This window comes from Myotis lucifugus, unplaced genomic scaffold, assembly GCF_000147115.1.
Source record: "Myotis lucifugus unplaced genomic scaffold, Myoluc2.0 scaffold_66, whole genome shotgun sequence".
In the NCBI taxonomy this organism is placed as follows: Eukaryota; Metazoa; Chordata; class Mammalia; order Chiroptera; family Vespertilionidae; genus Myotis; species Myotis lucifugus.
Window position 1 is genome coordinate 5,162,136 of NW_005871114.1, and position 19,808 is coordinate 5,181,943.

At 42.3% G+C, this 19,808-nt stretch overlaps 1 protein-coding gene across 1 annotated transcript in view; it reads left to right on the forward strand.

Moving 5' to 3' along the window:
- Nucleotides 1-19,808, forward strand: part of CPEB3 (cytoplasmic polyadenylation element binding protein 3) — a 138,300-nt gene that overhangs the window by 96,634 nt on the left and 21,858 nt on the right. The window contains exons 7-8 of the mRNA XM_023754836.1: nucleotides 3,537-3,591; nucleotides 10,539-10,653. Coding sequence (XP_023610604.1) covers nucleotides 3,537-3,591; nucleotides 10,539-10,653 — 170 coding nt within the window. The remainder of the gene's footprint in view (nucleotides 1-3,536; nucleotides 3,592-10,538; nucleotides 10,654-19,808) is intronic.

Genomic DNA, 19,808 nt, shown 5'->3' on the forward strand with positions numbered 1-19,808 from the left:
CATAGTAGACTAAGAAGCAGTTGGATTGAGGGGAGGAAATTAGAGATGAGCTGATGGGTCTTGTATACCTCGGATGGCTCATCACTGGCTCTCTGGGAGGATAATATTCCTTGTGGGGCAAGCCTCACCAGGACTGGGCATCTCTTGAGAGGGGAATGAGCAGTGGTGGTTGCAGATGGAGGTGGTATGGAGGCAACACCATTACTGTTGAGTGTTTTCACTCCAAACACGTGTTACCTTTGGCTTGAGGGACTTCTGAAAATAGTGTAATTATCTGTCTTGGAAATGTTTATGGAGAAACTAACTTTCCTTGTTTGTGTTTTCTACAAATTTTTGCCTTATTGCAGTTTTCACTTTCTGAGCTCAGGTGAAGCAGTTTATTGGAGCTCAGTGAATTCTGAATGGTGGCTGCCGATCACATATTTCTTTGACCCAAGCACACTCAGAGTTTCAAGCATAAACAATTTGAATAAAATTTAGGCTGGGAAACAAAGAAATCCCCAAACACCTGTAATTCGAAGGAGCTGGATCCCATTTTGGGTTCCAACTCTTTTGGCCCCATTTTTGAACCCTTCTCTTCCTGTGCCTCAGCTCTACCTCTCTCCCTCCTGGCCTCGTTTAGCCACACTTCCCTCCCAGGTTTCGACACCTCCCACCTCACTTTGGATGCTCCCACAGAAAGTGAGAGCCGGGGCGAACCTTTGGGAGTAAATGAGGACCTTGGCAGTAGCTCAAAGTAAAGTCAGCATTTGGAGCTCATTTGCCAAACTCTCTGAGCTATGGCTCTTTCTACTTTTTCTGCTTCTTAGCTTGGCTACCTTTCAGTATCCCAGTGCCCTCATTCTGCTGTTTAGTTCTCTCCAATCCTCCCTGGATTTCTCCTTGGAACTATACCATGTTCCAAAATGACCTCACAGATTTTCTATCCTTTGTCCTTCCCCTAACCTCCCTCCCCAGCCCCCACCCCCACCCCCACCCCCACCCCGCATCCTCCTGCATCAGACCCCGTTCCCTTTGTGTGGATTAGGTTAATCAAGATTCTTTTCCTAGTACAGAGCCTGATAGCGAGGTTCCCTCTGACTTGAACCTTCTAAGATCATGTTTGTTTTTAACTCAGACGAATCCCTAATTAGTGGATTTCAGGTAGTGTTCGTGTTTTTGGTCTGCGATTACCTTTCATTAAATGGCTCCACTCAGACTGCTCTGTGAGCTGGACTGATCCTGAAAGGTGGCGGAAGAAACTTCGTTCGTGGCCGGATTGTTTGACTCCTCAGGCCCAAAGAATGGGTAGTCAAATCGGCAAGAGCAGGAACTATGACAAAATTCCTAGGTATATGATTTTCCTCCTCCAGCAAGATCAGTTCCATAGCTCAATGTCCCAGACATCCCAGAGGACGGCTCTGTCCTCGTCCAGGCCTGCGGTGCAGTGGGCAGACACTGTGACCGTGGTCCCTCTTGTTAAGGTGACACTACTTTTTGAATGTATGAATAGATTGAACCTGAAAGTTCAGGACAGCAATCTGATAGAGCAGGAAACCTGGGAGGGTCTAACAGGGATAGGGGCTGAAAAAGAGAAACTTGAAAAGGAGGCGAGGAAGGAGAGGTTTATGCTTCTTACCTTCTAGCACACTTTGGCCAGGGATGTGGGATAGTAAACACCTTGAAAGGCATATCAGAGAAGTTTCCTGCTTCCTTCTCCTTGAAGTTTAAAGCACAATCACAATGGTAAATATCCTGAAATATGACTGACTGATTTGCTGTATAGTATTTAAAAACTGTCTTACCAGACAGTGTTTCTTTAGGTTATTGCTCAGGTAACATGGTCATCCACTTAAAACTTGAAAGCAAAAATTGAAAAAAAAAATGTTAGGAGCAAGGAAGCTAGAAATAGAGGCTGGCTTAATTCTTTAATTTTTGCTTCTGTCCAATCTGCTTATCATTCTGGTCTCTCTTGCCCCCATCCATATATGAATGAGATCGCTAGCACTTTCCATCCCTCCTCTTTAGTTACAAAAGCAGTCCAGATCCTTTTGCCTGGGATTTAACACCTTCCCAGTCTGACTTCACATTTTTTTCCAAACTTACCTTTTTCTGTTTTCCTTCTAAACCCCATATTCAAATAACTAAGATATTTCTGTTCCCATCCTAATTTCTAATTCTTGTCCTTATTTGAAGACCCCTCTCAAATGCCTTCTGTTCCCTGAAGCCTTCTCTGGTCACTGCACCATCTACAGCAAACTGTACCTGCTGCTCGAGCTGTCGCCAGCCCATGTGCAGCCATCTTTCTACAACGGTTTGCCTGCCTTCCTTCAAACCACCTTTGAGTGTGGATTGTGGGCAAGGCCTTTGTACTGGTTATTATGAATCAGAACTTATTCTGAATCAGGCATAAAACCCTGTGTCAAAAACGTAATAGTGTCATGGGTAGATAAAACAAGTATTTAAATACACACTAATATGGAGCCTGATGCATAAAAGGTTCTTAAATATTTGTCAAACTAAGGAAAATAAATACAATGAGGATAAGATATAAAGTAAGGACTTTGGAGAGTTTATATATGCCTGGAGTGATAAAAGAAAGCTTCTTGAATGAAGTGTCATTTGAACTAGGCCTTGAAGGATTAAGAGAGTTTGGAGATTGGCCAGGAGAGGGGTGGAGGGGTGGGTAAACAGACATTTTCGAGAAATCCAACAGTATGAACACAGAAATGAGAAATTGTGTGGTATGAATGGTGAACATTTAGGCTGGTTAGATGGAGCACAAAAGTATGATAGGAGTAGAGGAAGATGAAATTGGGAAAAGTAGAAAGGGGCTAAGTTATAGGGCATCCTGACTGACGGCCTCAGTCCTTGCGTTTGTGGTATATTTACTCAAACTCTTTCATTCTCCGTCTACGACCTTCTAAAATGACAACTGTGTTTTTATCTTGGCTCAATCAAATCTGGTTTTGTTATATCCCCCCCTGGAAATCTTTAGCATTTCTGATCTTCTTTGTTTGTTTGTTTTTTGAATCCTTGGTCTAAATTTGTGGTTTGGGCACTTTCCATCATAGGAATTTCTCCAAAGGAGGATTCCTCCTCTAAAATGAGAGCAGTACTTCCTCTTCATAATAAATCCTATTTCCCCCCCTGAATCTCTGATTTTGATATGGGTCCAGAGTTCCTTAGTGCTTGCTTGAGTCTTTGGAAACTGTTATTATTTATTTTTTCGAAGCTGTTATTGAGGTCTAAAAGATGCTGCAGTTCCAGTGTACTAAGCAGTACCTAGTGGACAAAAAACAGCCAGTCCGTCCCCTAAGGAAGTGGTCGCCAACCTTTCAGACCTCACGGACCACCAGTGGACCACCGGTTGGCGACCGCTGCCCTAAGGCACCATACTCAGTGTTTCCCAAAGTGCATTCTGAAGAACACTTGTCCCATCAACACTGGTCTCTTGAGAGGAACACTAACAAAAGGTTTGCTCATAATAATAATGGGTGTCATTTATTGAGCATCAACTTTGTGCCTTTTATATCTATTTTTTTCTTTAATTAAAGGTTCAATAGCCAAAAACATTTGGGAAAAAGTGATATAATTCTGACAAGTCTTGCAGTAAGTAAATTGTGTAATATTGTTTAACCCAGCACATTATATACCTGGTTGGGAATTATACTTGTGAAAATTTGTATAGAATTACTGTTCTATGAAACGCATGCAAAGAATAGGCTTCTTCCCAGGAAAAACTTAGGTCACTTGAACTTTTATGTGTACATTCCTCTCAAGAGTCTTAGTGACCAGCATGCCAGTAACAACATCCTTGTCCACGTACCGTGGAGCTGAAAGTACACACTGGACAAAATCGTGTGGCTACAGAGCATGATTGCTTGAGTCTGTGAACCCGGAAGATAAAATAGCTGAAGACTGTGCCAGTTTCATTGCGAAGTCATCCTCTTGAACTTTTCTAATGGCTAGGTTTGTTAGGTGTAAGAAGAGTCCATCTGTTACTTCTTTAATGCATTGAAAATGGGTAGAATAAGTTTGGAAAGAAGAGAGAGGTTAATCACTCACAAATAAACGTGCACCGTGACTTGTCCAGGAGACTGTGAGCAAGTATGACTGGTGGCCAGTAGCCTGGAGGACAGGGAGCCTTGCAGGCACACAACGTCATTGCAAGGGAAAAAGTGCATAGTATATAGGCTTTGGGTTAGATAAACATGGGTTCCAGTCCTGAGTTGACTTTACTCTTCTGATTCTTCCTTTCCTTATCTCTAAAGTAGGTATAATTTTGACAGCATAATAGTTTTAGTGAGTTTAGGTGTAACCATGTGTGCAGAATGCCTGGCACAATGGTGCAGTGTAGGTGCTCAAAAGTCCTAGTTTCTTCTTTCTTTCAAAAGGGACTCGACTGTCATGCTTACCCTTTCTAAGAGATGTGGAAGCACCAGCAGTAATGATGAGCACTAGGTACCTGGTGGCATCAGGAATTTACACTGATTGGGCCCAAGTCTTGGGACATCTACTGGTGACCAGACATACTGTATTTCCATGCCCACAGAAGGTAGCTTTCAGTGTAGTGAGGGGAGTGATCTGGGAGATAGGAAGGCAGCTGCTGGGCACCCATGTCTGTCCCTCAGGAAAGCCTTTGTTCATTCACTGTGGAGCACTGAGCACTCACTAAGAGTTGGTCATTGTGCTGGGCAGTTGGGAAGCATGCAGAGATATGGGCTCAGCCTTAGAGGACCCTGGAGGCCAATGGAGGAAGATAGACAGGTGAATAGTAAGTGAAGTAAGGAGTCACAGGTGCAATGATAGAAGTTTTGTAGGAGTAGTTGGGCTGGGGAAGGCAGGGGCGGGCTCAAAGGGCAACATGGTCAGATGTTCCCACAGGAGTCAGGAAAGCCTTTAGACTTTAGAGGAAAGGCATTCCATTGAGTCTTTCGCTTAGAGGTACAGTCATTAATCATAGCATTTAATTAAGAATGGGTTTATTAAGTCAAGCATAAAGCAAGGATATGCATAGCCGTTTTGGGGGCACAGTTTATGCGTGCTCTCTTTTTGCATTGGGCGCCCTTATGAAACGGTGTACAGAGTGCTGTCTGAATTGTTCAACAGTGGCTGGAGGTCCTAGAGGGGCTGTAAGCCTGTGGTTTCCATGCATCCAGTAGGCTGTGCAGCTTGGTGCAGCTGGCAGGGCTTCCCTTTTTGTTCTTGGACTGTTTCTGACCTTGACGGTAGACCAGGACCATTCTGGGACGGCATGAGAGAATTCCCAGGGTTACTCCTGGCTCCCTGTCTAGGGAGAGACCTGGCTCTGACGAGGCTCTGTGGGACCTTGATCTGCAGTCATGCACCACCTAACGACGTTTTGGTCAACAACAGACCACATATACAACAGCAATCCCATAAAATTATCATGGAGCTGAAAATCCTTATCCATCATAACATCATAGCCCAACGCATTACTAACCTCTTTGTGGGGATGCTGGTGTAAACAAACTACTGTGCTGCCAGCCCGATATAAAAGTATAGCACATACAATTAGAGCAGGAGGCTGTACCATCGAGGTTTGTGTAAGTGCACTCTGTGATGTTCACACAGCGACGAAATGGCCTCACAACACATTGCTCAGAACATGCCCCTGTCATTGAACAACGCATGACTGTACTTTTATCTAAGGAAACGGAGGAATGGCCTGAGTGTAAGACTCATGGCTTTATGCTTTAAGGCCCGATGGCGTTCTGACTGGAGGCCCCAGAGCTGCCCAGGGTACATAATCTTGTCGAGGCCAGTGACTCTGATCAGCTTTCAGGTTCCTTTCTGGCCGCATCCCCCAGGAGATACAGGGAAGGCCTCTCCTTCTCTTCTCCATTGGTTGGAGGGCAGCACTTGGGGAATAATAGGCACCATCTAAACTCCTGGAAACTGGCTGACCTTTTTGTTAGGGAGCCATGTGGCACACATTAGGTTGAAATGAGATATCAAATATGAATGTACTTTGAAGAGTGCAAACCACAGTTATTGCTGTGTGGCTGCTAGTTTTGGTGGTCAGTATTAATAAAACAACCCCTTATGCCGTGGAAGGGAGAAAGATGCCTCACAAACCACACTCTAGTTTATTTGTGGGGCACTCCAGTCATCCTGTGAGGCCTCTGGTGCTTAAAATAGGATTGCTGACAACTGGAGTGGGTCTGAGTTCATTACCACTACAGCTGAGCCGTTGCAGCTGTATGTCAGCGGACCTGGGTTTAGCTGACTCATCCTGGTTGTCAGAAGAGCCGGGATGCTGAGGCTTGCTGGGGAGAGCAATCCTGATAGTTCTGCAGTATTGTTTTTCTGACTCACGTAGATTGAAAGGATTGTAGGATTAGGCAGCGAAAAATGGAGACTTTTTCCTGAAGAGCTGGAGCAGGAGTTTGAAGGGTATTGAAAAAAGGACAAAGGAAACTGGGGGTGGGGTCTTAGCCCTGTGCTTTATGGGAAACAACACAGGGCAGCGAGGCTGTTTGGGGGTTGGGTAGTTTCCCCGAGCCAGCCACGGGATTGCACTGTGGACTCTGAACAGTTTGGTTGCTTTCTGAAGTGGCCTTGCGATGAGCAGATGAAAAGGAGGCACTGAGCATAGGATGTTCATGTGACTGCTGTTTTTAGTCTAAGGAGATGGCCAGACAAGGATGAAAGATAGGGCAAGACATTCAAAATGAGCTCAAGAGAACATTATTTATTGGTAGATGAATATCTAAATTCTAAATAGCGGTCTAAACTGAGAGAATTCTAGAGCTATAGGGAGGCTTAGTCATGTTCAGAAACTTGTAGCCCTAAGGTTTGTATTAAAAAGTATTCTTACTGCCCTGGCCGGGTGGCTCAGTGGATAGAACGTCATCCTGTACACCAAAAGGTTTAGGGTTTGATGCCTGGTCAGGACACATAGCTAGCTTGTGGGTTTGACAGGAGGCAACCAATTGATGTTTCTGTCTCTCTCTAAAAAATCAGTTTAAAAAATTTCCTCGGGTGAGGCTTAAAAAATAATAATAAAATAAAAAACAAAAACTGGTCTTTCTAAAACTCATATCCTGTTATTAAAGTTACAATAAAATGCATTTTGTATTCAATTATAACATAAAGACTTTTGAAATCTTCAATAAAGTTTTCTTTTGGGGAAATGATGTTATGCTTCCTGTCAAAATAAGTGACCCATGTTGCATTTCTTAATTTCTTTCTCTGCCTAAGATTAGCACGTGGCCTAATCTTACCCTTATGAATAATGACTTTTAGTTGCATAACTAGGATGAAACTTTAGTTTCTATATAGAACAATAGTTAGGTATTTTATTCTATTAGGTATTTTTCTAGAAAAAATAGCCAAACTGATTTGGTAACATCTCTTTTGTGTACTTTAGTCAGAAACTCTCAATTCTTTGAACAGCGATCTATTATTCAAGTTTATTATACATGCTTTAAAAAAACCTAAAGGAAAGCCGTTTTGTATTGTCTCTGCGAAGTGCTTATGGAACACAGCTTTCCATTGTGAGCTGTGTGGTAACAGCCTTTCCAGCCACAGCATAGACTGGCCTGCAGATCGTTGGGTTTAGCCTACACAGTGATTTGAACATTTGAATTAGTTCCCAACATTTTAAAATCTTGAAGTTTCACATAAAAATCTAGCTACTCTTGACAAATGGGGAAGTCTGACAGCACATTTGCAAATTATGACTACTTGCTGGAGCTGAGAAGTGCCTGCTTTCTTTAAAAGGAGTGATTTTTTTAAAAAATGAAAAGAAATTTTTTAAAGGGAGTGATTTATCCAGTGTGTCACTGACTTCCTACATTGCCTGGTGGCTTGACACAGTTATGCTACCTGCGAGGCCCTGCAGACACTGGTTTTGTGTAACCCCTGCTGTAAGGGCATGGCTCGCTGAAGAGCTGGTGGGTGGTGCATCTTCCCAGAGTCCCCTTTATAAGCAAGTTTCTCCAGGAAGGAGAATTGGTTTTAGAATCAGTGTCAGCTCATTTATGAGAAACTTCACCATTTCTAGTGACATCCATATGTTTGTCCTCTGAATGTTGAGGCTTTTCCTGCCCAGAGTATAGCCTGCAATAGCCTATTTGACCACACACACACACACACAACCCTACCTGATTATGTAAAACTTGTGTTGCGGTGTTAAATGTATATTGAATTAGGACAGAATTCTAATTTTATCCATTCTCAAAACTAATTATTAAGGAAACGAAGGTTATGAAAAAGCTGTTCTCTCATTTATGTTTTACCCCTTTCTACAAAATATTTGAGTCAGCTTATAAAGTATGGCATTTAAAAAGTAGAGAAACATGGGGGTGGAAAATATATTAAAGGACCAGAAAACATACTCAAAGAGTAAGTCCAAAAGGAAAAAAACATGGCTATCAGGCCCTGAGACTAAGCCCTGGTGATGGAGAATGTATTGCTTGTGTGAGAGCGGACTTGTAGTTCAGAGATACCAAAGTGCGAACGGAACGTCTGGGTGCAGACAGGACCACACGTTTCCCTTTTGCTTGGCGTGCAGAGAGCTGAAGCTGGCCTATGCGGACATCGCTCTGACTTTGCAGCAGTGTGAGCTCCGAGAAGCTGCTTTCTAGTGTCAGCTGGGGGATGTGGGTTTTATGAATAGGGTTAATTATTCCTGTCTCCTGAGACCTCTTCCTGTATTTTTACCTAAGCTGTAATGCCAAGAATAGGGTAGTGGAATGGGTCGTGTGTGATGTAATGAGGTGAGGGTGGGAGGAGGCGGGCAGGCACGAAGCTCTCAGCAAGAAGGTGTGAGGCCTGCACAGTTCTTTGGAGCAGCAATAACCTAGAGCTGGTACAGAAGACTGCGTTTTCTGTAATCGGATGCAATGAAGCCAGAACAGTATGAGTACTGCACAGGAATTGTTTTCATTTGTGAAGCAAAGCGATCGAGGGTCAAACTCAGTTATTGTAAAGTGATTGGAATGACAGGTCCTGAAGCTGCCTTAACTATTTTATTAGGGATAAGACTAAACGAAGAGACGGCTCTGTGTAGAAAAAGATGCATCCTACTTTTTTTTGTTGGTGGTGATATTAGAATTCTTGTTATTACAGTGTCTGGAAATTGAGTTTTTAATTGAAAATTAATAATGGGCGCTCATGAAGGCATTTTGGGGCTTTTTTTAAAATTTATTTTTTAAATTCCCCCCCCCCCCCCACGTGATGTAGGTGGAGCAAGGCCTGTTTACAGAATTGCAAACAGGTCCAAGTTTTCAGGAAAAAATGGAGACTTTATGGCTTCTGGCTAACTAGTGAAGGGAACAGGGTCATAAAAGGCAAAAAGTTAGGTGGGGGTGAATTTTGTAGCAATAATAAGGAATGTGTAGACTGTTTCTGAGCAGTGCCAGTTTTAGAGTTGACATTCAAAGTGTTTTGAAAGTGTAATTGGTAGATTTTACTACCTTTCAAATGGGAGTACTCCTAGATATAAGCCAAGCCACATAAGACATTTTCTTATGCCTTTCCTTGCATTAACTGTTGACAGTCTAGCATCAGTGGGAAATGAAGAATTCTGTTGATGCTAAGGAAATGAAAATTCAGCTGTTTTGTTTCCTGTCCTAATCCGTGAGAGGGAAGGAGAGGCATGTTCCTTAAGGACACACCGTTTTCTCTGCTTCTGCACCTAGCCACCTCCTGGAACACACGTGACTGGTCCTTTTTTAGGCAGTGCTGAAACTCACCTTTCAGTATGGGAGGGTTTTTTTTTTTTAAGCTTTTCTTTGATAATTCAGTTATGGATGGAAAGGAATATATTTTAAGGTTCAGATTCTGATGAAATACCTTATTTTTTATCATTTGATAAAACAGTACAAACAATGGACAGGAAGTTGGTTTCCCAGTCAAGAGACATAACAAATAGAACTATGTCATGAAGATTCCTTTTTCTACTCTTTGAGAATTTACTTCAGTTTCTAGGCTTGCCTTTATTTACCCGGACTTGTTTAGAAAAGTCAGATAAATCCAAAGTAGGTAACTTCACTATTTGATATTACTGGTAATTCTGTGCTAACTTGATGAGTGTTAATCCATGTGAAATCATATTGCTGAAAGATCTATGTTTTAATTTTAGGGGGTGATGAGAATTTAAAAGCCAGACATACAGATAAGTTTTAGAAAAATATTTCTAATGTTTCCATTCCCTTCCTTCAGATGAGCTCTTACAAAGCTAAGTGCTGTACTATGACAGGTGATAAATAGACTGTCTTTTGCTAATATGGATCTGATCCAAAACCCAGAATCTCTCTCTAAAAGACTGCTTTTTCTTAAAGCCACAGATGGTTTTTGAAGGTTTCATGGTATATGTCTCGAGTGTTGAGTATAGTACCTACAAGTAGATTTCCCAAGAGTTCTATCGAAAGGCACTTAATGCAGATTACATTAAATAATAACTGGATTTTTGTTTGGGTTGTGTATGTTGTAAAATGCACAAATCAGTGGGTTTGTCTTTAGTCACCTTATTCTCATTTGGGGTTGATGGAAATGAAGTAAGGACCAAGTAAACAACTTTTTTTCAGGTGCAAATTCGACCATGGAACCTAAGTGACAGTGACTTTGTAATGGATGGTTCTCAGCCTTTGGACCCCAGAAAAACTATCTTTGTTGGGGGAGTTCCACGACCCCTTCGAGCTGGTGAGTGGAAATAGTAACACCACAACAACAAAATCCAACAACAAAATTCCCAATGCATTTAGTCTTCAATATTTTCTAGGTTTCCGGTCAATTATACACAGTCTCCAAAAAAAGAATGCTCTCCTGTCAGTTTCGCTGAGCTGATGCTTTCAAAATTGAATGTTTCCTCCCAAAATGTTCTATTTCCTGATGGTGCAAGAGTGAATTTCATTAAAATGTTATTTTGAAAGGATGAATTCTATTTAGTGCTTTCCTATTCAACCACATAGTTTAAAAATAGTAACAATACATTTGGCAGTGTGCATTCTTATGCCAGTTAGCATTGTAATGTATGACAGAAAGAGAAGTTACCCATATGTCCCCAGCAGCCTTGTGCCCTCAGTGACAAACCACGGCTGGAAATTGTGCCACTGAGTGTCAGACTGAACTCTTTCCAAGTGAAACAGGTTCCTATTTTTTTCCTTATACAGCTTGAAAAATGAATTATGTATGCAGGCATCTTTATGATGACTTTTTATAAAGCTTCCCTATTTTATTTTTATTTTATTTTTTGTTACTTCCCGATGAGGAAATCATTGTTCCTGCTGGGATTGGGCCGTCATAATTGACTGGGGCAGTGGAAGGGATGCTGAGCTGATGACATCAATATATAAATCCAAACACAAGTCTCATCAGTTGTGGATCAGTGCTATTGCCAATGGAATATAACAAAATTACTTGCAGGAACTAAGTTTTTAAAGTGTTTAAAATAATTGAGTTTGTGTTTTTAAAGGAAGATGAAAAGATAGGTTACTGTTGCCACCGTAGCTGTGAAAGCACATTATCTCTGTGTGATTTGTAAGCCGGTAGACTTGATCCTACCTAAAACATAAAAGAGAAAGCAGAGATCACTAAAACCAAGTCGTGAGAACAATTATGAAATGTAAAATGTGCCTACAGCTATCTGGCTCTGTGACTTTGATGAGTTCTTAATTCCGAACATCCCTCAACATTTTAAATATATTTATTTAAATCTCAATTTCAATCTAGTTCTAAGTGATAACTTTGGGCCTACATAAAAATATATGCATTATTCCATTTTGAAGGATTGCAAAATATCTTCATTGTGACTGTGGAGTTTGCAATTTTGTGGTATTTCAGAAAGTCAAATACCTTTGGGTCTTACTTTCATTTTCCTGGAAACTATGTGAAAGAACGAAAGCAAAGCAGCAGAGCTGCCCCACCCCTTCCATGATCTGCTGTCAGACAAGGAAGTCCAGGGAGGGCCACTCCACCGAGCAGCACTAGGTGCGGGTAGATGCAGCCCTTTGTGTCTGAGCTGCGTCTGCTTTAGAAAAGGACATGTAGGTGGGGGCCTTATGGAATATTCCTGACTTTTTCCAACTAGTGTTAGATTTAGGAGTGGAGTGAGAGAAAAATCCCTTTTGCTGTCTTTTAACAGTGTAAATGGACATTCATTGCTAGTATTCTAGCTGTTCTTTTTTGCACCTAACTGCGAGCACAAATTTGTTTTAATATTCTAGCCCCTCTCTTTTTTTCCTAGATGGGAATCTGAAAAAAAAATTCTGAAAGAAAAAGCCCCACAGTTATAAAAATAACAGAACCGGCTTTAGCCTCTAATGTCTATTTTTAAGTCACTGACACAATAGCTTATAAATTAAATTTCCTTTTTTATTATTCACCCTTTACTCTCTCTGTTTTAATGATTTGAAGGGATAGGTAAGGGCTTCTATATGATTTTCCCTTTATAAATCCATTTTCACACTTTTCTAAGATCACACTGACACCACAGGGCAGGAACTCCAAGGTGCTAGATTATATTCTTCCTTTAATATCCCGTGTCTGCAAGATGTTGCAAGTTCTAGGATTAGGCAAGAATTATATTTAATTTTCTCATCAGAAGTGGGATTTTGTGTTCCCCACCTAGATGCTATCCCCTTTGTAAGTCTCTTAAGTTATTTTTTTTAAGCTAAGCTAAAATTTTTGTCTTTCAGTTTTACTTTTGCAATTATGTGGCTAGCAACCCACAGTCACTTTGTCTGATGGAAGTGTCCGTCCATGCCAGCACCTCCCATAACTGTAGCTAAGTTATGGTTTCTAGATGGCTAAGTCATCTTTGTTGGCATCTTAGAATGTTCCTATCTATCCAAGACTTCCAGATTGGATGCCATGCAATCTGAACGAAAAGTGCTAACGTCTGCAGCTTTTGCCCATGTGCAGAGAATCGGGCTTCCTTGGAACACACTGAGCTTCATGGGCTGGTGTGTGCCTGGAATAGAAGGCTGTGTTTGGAGGAATTCATTTGACTTCACTAGACCATCTTCAACTGGACAGTGTTCTTGTTCAAGTGCCGTTCACTTGAACAATAACATTTATTGAGCATCCACTGTTAGCGACACTGAGCGAGCGCAGGCCAGGCCAAACCGAATGAACATCTCGCTGTCCCGTTAGACAGGTCATCATCTGCAGAGCCGCCGATTTCAGGACAGAAGGCGAGAAATGCGTTCATAGAATGCTAAGTAACTCAATGAAGTGGATGCTAAATTATGCTCTTTAACATAATGTTTCTCAAATTCGGTTTTTAAATACTTTGGGCCATTTTTTATTATTTCCAGAGGGCATTGTGGTTATGGAATTTTGAACAGTCTCATACCTGTTTCAGGTACTATATGCAGGGTGATCCTGGACCAGAGATGGGTGACAGTTCTCAGCAGGTGAAATTTTAGGTGTCCAGATTGATTTTCACCTCATCCTGGGCCAAAAATGGTCCTATAACATGGAGACTAAAATGTTATCACTCAAGAATTATTACTTTGGATCTTGTGAGGCTATTTATCTTTGATATATCCCCTAAGACAAGATCATTGTCACTAATAAATTACTATAAATATAGTCCTTACCCCACCGGACAGAAACACACAAACGCTTCTAAAGAAACAAGGCAACCTGTTTTAAGCAGTATTAGCCTGAGTTTAGCTTGCTCTTTCTGATCATTTAACAAGCCTTCCTTTTTATAAATTCAGGTTGGGGGGAGAGGGGGAGTAAAAAAAAAAATCACAGGCCCAGATAAATGAAAATGGGAAAATATCAGTGGAAAAATCTAGATGAGTTTACCCAAAGCTAGATTGCCTATTGGTTTCTTTAGGTCAAATAATACACGTTCCTACTGTCTCCTCTCCCTCCCTCAGTCTGCGGCAAGCCAAGGACAGCTTGCCTGAAGTCTCCTGGTGTTTCTCAGCTCCTGTTCCCCTTCCACTCCCCACCTCTTCTCACCCCCAGGCCAGGGAAGGCGATAGGCAGACTCACCATGCCACCATGTGGCTAAAATGCAGATTCTTCTTCAGAGTGAGCACAGGGAAAGGGGTAGGTAGTCTGTCTGGTTCTCCACCTGGAAGTACACAGCTCATTTTCACTCTTCGTTCCCGTAATGTAAGCAGCCTGAGTCTCCCTCAGTACAGAAATGGCCCTGTTTTGCATATCCCCAGGGCCTTAGGGCCTCTCTAGAATGTATCTCTTTGCTCTGAGAGGAAATAAGTGCCAGGCTTGGGGATTATGAGGCTACCAGGAAAGAGTAGGGAATGAGGCATCTGGCCCCTGTACGCTCCCCCACTTTATAAATATGAATATTCTCTGACTCCACCTTCTTGGCTTAGATGTCTAATTTGAATATCGCCTCGGTGATCAAGCTTTGGGACCCAGCCTCTTCCAACTTCGATCAGGCTTGAAAAGCCCTCCGTGTCCTCTGATGAGAGGCATGTGAGCTGTTCTTCGCCTTCATGACTTCCTCGTGACAGTTCACCGGTCCAGGTCCTGCTAACAGCTCGATCTTCAGAGATTCCATCTGAGTCCTTGGAGCCGACCTACCATTTGCTCATCCTTAGGCCTTTCCTAACTATGGCTTTGATCATTCTCTCCTGTCTAATATTCTGTGATGAATCCTAAAATTTCCTTCTCTGCCTTTTCCCCCCTCTGACTGTTGTGAGCATGAATTTTCTGTAGAGGGAAGAAAAAAAACTGAGGTAGATATTCAGTGATATGTGGCATACATACATCTAGAGGAACTACAGCCTGAATTTTTTCCAAGAGCACTTATTTCAGACATTCTGTGCAGGCATTCTGATAGTTCACTTGTATCAGGAGTCACATTCTGATTTGTGACTCAGGAAATAGGAGTAACGGTAGCTTTTGTTGTTGTTCTACGAAGTGGTGGCAGGCAGAAACCATCTTATGTCATGTTTCTCAGTAGTAGGAGCTTTTTCTTTTACTGAGTCCCAGGTTCAGTACGAGTTGTCCCAGATAAACTCCAGATTTGGCATACAGACTTGATTGACTGCATTGCCCTGAGGGTTAAGGATTTTCTAATGTTAGTATGCGTTTGTGTTCTCTCTCCCCCACAGCCGATGTCAAACTTGGCCATATCATGGGCAGGTTGAGTAACGTTAGCATAAAGCCAAAGTAAGACTGGGAAGAACTGGTGCTTATGGAGCAGAAACCAAGCCAAGCAAAGATTTATGAGTCGAGGCCAAAACCACCCCTGGACCAAACTGAACATTTGAGCCCCACTCCATGCTCAGCGGTGTGTTCAGAGCGCTCATGGATGTTTAATCCTCGTGATAACCCTGTGACGTTGGAAGTGGTAGAATTCATTGTAGAGATAAGGAAGCAGGGTTCAGAGGGAGTGATCGGCCAAGGCCACTATAAGCGAAAAAGCCAAGACTCAAACTCAGATCTCCAGACAACAAGTTTGGGGCTCTTTACACAGAAGTGAGCTTCTTTATCAAGCTGAGGTCTGAGATGTTGTCTCTGTAACAATAGTAACAGTTACCTTGGTACCAGCTCAATTTAATCAAGTTAAACACTCTATCTCTCTGGCTTTGTTGGTTGTTCATATCATTTATTTGAAAATATTTTTAATTTCCCAACATCTGATGCGGAGTGAAAGCTTGTAAGCACATCTTCCCATTTAAGATGCGTGAACTGCCTTGTGAACCAACTTGGCAATTGTAAACCTAGAAAGTCCACCTTCAAGTTGGATCTTCCTTTCATTCCGAAGTCCAGACCTCCTCCTCCCCCTGAGGTGCCTTCTGCCTCTTTCCCGCCTGCTTCGTTCTTATGTCCAGAGAGAAGAAATGTGGCTTCTAGATTCACAATTTAAAATCTGGAAAGATGAATGTGTTGCTATTCCCCCTTGGGAAGCCTCATTTCTGCTCTTCCACATTTGGTTCTCATAGTACCTGAGACTTAAACATTGCTTGATGGCTGGCTTTCAGATCCAACTAAATGATAGGAACAGGACCCTGGGGTCGGATGAGGGAGTCATCGTGATTTCCTCTCTGGTGAATTAAAACCCCTTTCAGAACGCTGTGAAGAACCAGGAGCAAATCCAAGGAACCGTAATTGGGGTTCAGATTGACCTTCAGAGGCATAGTCACCACTGAACGACTTCAGGAGGATGCTCTATGCTACATACAGCTGCAGTATTCTCGTTTCCCTCTCTGGTGATGGCACAGTGAAGGTCATCACAAGAGCCAGTGTGTGAGCTAGACCCATAGTGGTGATGCTGTTATAATGAAACAGGTATTTATGACGTGACTTGAGTGTCTTAGGAACACAGAGCTTATCCAAAGTGCAGAATGCCCTTGGATAGAGCTACCATACCTGCTAATTTCCTACCCCTGTGCTGACCAGGCAGACCCTGTGAACACTGTCTGGATAGGAAAGAAAACATAAAAAGTAGTTTGGAGATTCCTGGCTTCTTCATGGACTCTGTCTATGCCTGCTGTCACCTCCATCTGTCTGAATCCCAGCCTTTACCTGTATTGCCTCACCTTCCTCAGGTTAAATGTAAAGAATGTGGTTCTGGGAGCCACACTGTCCTTGGCCTCTACAGAGGATGGTTGAGAATGAGGAGTCACTGTCACAGGCTTAGTAGGTGGTTTGCCCACACTCTCCAAGTAAGTTACACCTTCGATCAAAGGCTCACATTTCATGAGCAGGGTTGAGATCACAAGACATCGATAGACCCATGCAGGTTTTAGTTGACTTCTGCCACATCCTTTCTGCCTTTCTTCTACTTTTCTCTCCTCCCCCCAAGTACTGGAGTCAGTAGCCCTCTTCCTGGTTCAGCTTGCCCCCATCAGAGGAAGGGAATTTATATGGCACTTCCCTACGTGGACTGATGATACTCACTGTAAAGAAGCCTGTAAAACCCAGCCTCTAAAAGTAGTTGTACATTCTGACATCTGTAGGTGAACTGGTACTTTCTTTATAAAAAAATCATTTCTGGTTGAAAACTTAATAGGCCTTGAGGAAGGCTTGCTCTGCGTTTCTGTTAGTCATCTACTTAGTGGGTGAATTCAATGACATTCTCCCCCTAAAGCTGTACTTACCAAGTGGTTACTTCTCAGTAATGTCACTTTAAGCACTAGCAGCGTTACTTAAATGCCATATCTCTGTGGTGTTTGAGCTTAGCCCACAGGAAGTGTGCTATTAGTGAAGACTTGCTAATTGAGTAAAGCACCAAACACAAACAACAGTTCTTTGACCATCATTTACCTTTCTTCAGGGGTGTTCACCATGTTAGATGTTTTGTCATTAAAAGAGAGATTCGGGTAGAAAGAGAGATGGAAAATCTTCATATTCTTTCCCCCAAAAGTTCTTTCTTTAGTCACATTGGTTGCTTCTAGCTTCTCAACGAATTGCTCTTCCCTTAAGTGAGGCTTCACTGGCTCAAACGTCTGCAGACTTGTTGGTGGCCAAGAAAATGACTGTATAATCAGCTTATACGTGGAAATGATTTATTCATAATTTTCATAAAAGCATAGTGAGTGAGGGTTTCTGTTTCTTATCACAAGTACCTAACTGCCAGCAACATAAGTCATGACCTAATCTTTGGCACGTGAAGATCATTTTCCAGCAGCTACATCTGCGAAGCGGTGGAAAGTGTCTGCTCATGGAAGGAGCCTTCTCTGGCATCTGGGAGCCCCCCAGATTCCTTTGGAGACCACTATGCTATAGAAGCAGCTGTGGCTAAGTAACTCCCGCGTCAGCTGGAGCTGCAGGCATGCAGCCAGTGTACCTTCTTTCTAAATCAGACACTTTCTCGAGTGCTTCCGAAGGTGGAAGACAAGTGCCATTCGGTCCTTGCCAGCATTCTTCTCCTGGTCATCCACCAGCCGGAGGGGGTGTTTACTCTCTTATTCCATTCCAGAGGAAGCCAGGTCTTTGGAAAATTTGTGCTTAATTTCCAGGCCTTGAGGTTACTTATTTTTATTAAGTCCATTTGACCTTTAGGGAAATTCATGAATGACTACAATGAATGAATTTTGCCTTCAGTTTCTTCGTGTCTGTAACTGGAATAACATTAGTTAGGTAAGGAGGCCCTCAAGCCATCAGAGGTTGTTGGGGTGAAGTGTAAGGACTCACTGAACTCTGACATTCAGAGTGTGTGCACCATCGTGATGGCATTGTTTGAGTGTGATTCCTGGGTCCTGCCTCAAGACTGTAGTCAAGGTCTACTTAAGTGCTAATCAACAGTGTTCCCTTGGCTGGTGTGACTCAGTCATTCTGATCATAATGGGATCATTGGGATGGCTTTCTGCCCTAAGCACATATTCTTGGACTTAGTGATTGCTAGCTTCTTTCCTCACCTTCTGAAAATTACCTGTTGGTTGTAGGTCACTCTTCCTATTAAAAATGGGCACTTAGAAAAGTCATCAATATTAGGCACTCTAGAATGGGAAGAAATTTCGAAGTTAAGAAAAAAAACAGGCCCATTTGGTGTGTCTCAGTGGTTGAGCGTCAACCTATGGACCAGGAGGTCATGGTTCGATTCCGGTTAGGCCATATTCCCAGGTTGCAGGCTCGATCCCCAGTGTGGGGCATGCAGAGGCAGCCAATCAATGATTGTCTCTCATCATTGATGTTTCTATGTCTCTCTTCCTCTCCCTTCCTCTCTGAAATCAATAAAAATATTTTAAAAGAGAAAGAAAAAAGACAGCTTTCTGTCATGGCGACATAGCTTTTCTTACCTGCCTCAGCAGCTTCATAGTACAGGAACCCGGTAGTACTTGGCCTTCCTTCTGCTTGTAAAATCCTGGTGGGGTTCTTGTACCTTTCGGCCCCTGTATCTGCTGCAGAATTCTTCCTCTGCCCCACCAGGCTGTGCTGCTTTTCTTCCCCCAAGATCCCGATTCCTGTGGGGCTCTGCTCTGTGATGGACTTTGCCCACCGGCGGTGGCCAGGTCATCATCTTTCCTCACTGTCTTTTCCTTTCCAAACACCATATGTCGGTGTTTGTAGGAAGTGGGTTCGTGAGTCATTCCCCAGGGTTAGGGCTAAGTATTTTGGACTTAAACTATGTGAGTTGCCTGAAAGGAGTGGTCGTACCTGGAGGAGGTGCTGTCCAGTATCAAGTAAACAATTACCTTCAGGCAATTTGAATCCAGGTAAGTAACTGCTACATTTCTCTCCATGGTACCTTTTTGGTGAGATAATTTTAGAATATCACACCTTTGGAATGGATCACTTTCCAAATGTTTTCTGTATATATATCTTAAATATACAAATACAAAGATATCTATAGGAGAAATGTGACAAGGACTGCAGACTAAACCTCTGGATTTTTAGCAGGTGCAGGATGGGTATGTTTTTACTGCCTTAGTAGCAGCTTACTGTTTCCTGGCACATTGTAAGTGCTCAATAAATGTTCATTGCTGCTGTTAGCATTACTAAGAATTTCCTGTGAGAGGTTAGTCTGCAGGTTTCTCAGTTGGGATAAAATATACTCTAAAAGTCATTTTTTTCAAGTGTAGAGATTTACTTGAAAGGCTGTAAACATATTGCCTCTAGCTAAAATTATGACTTCATTCTTTCTACAGTTTAATCTTAACCGTAGCAGTGTAACTTTAGTAATGGCTTTCAGTCTCAGAGGTCAGTAAGTAGGGCTGTCTCTTAATAACTTGTTAGGGCATCGTGAAATGCTTTGCCTACCTAGGGCCCACTCAGTAGACTAAGCAGTTAGAACAAGAGGATTACTGATAGATCATTCCTTTAATCCTGTTGCTGAAGTTCTGATTATGTAAATTCGTGTGTGTGTGTGTGTGTGTGTGTGTGTGTGTAAATTCTTTTATTTTTTTACTTTCAAATAGCCTATG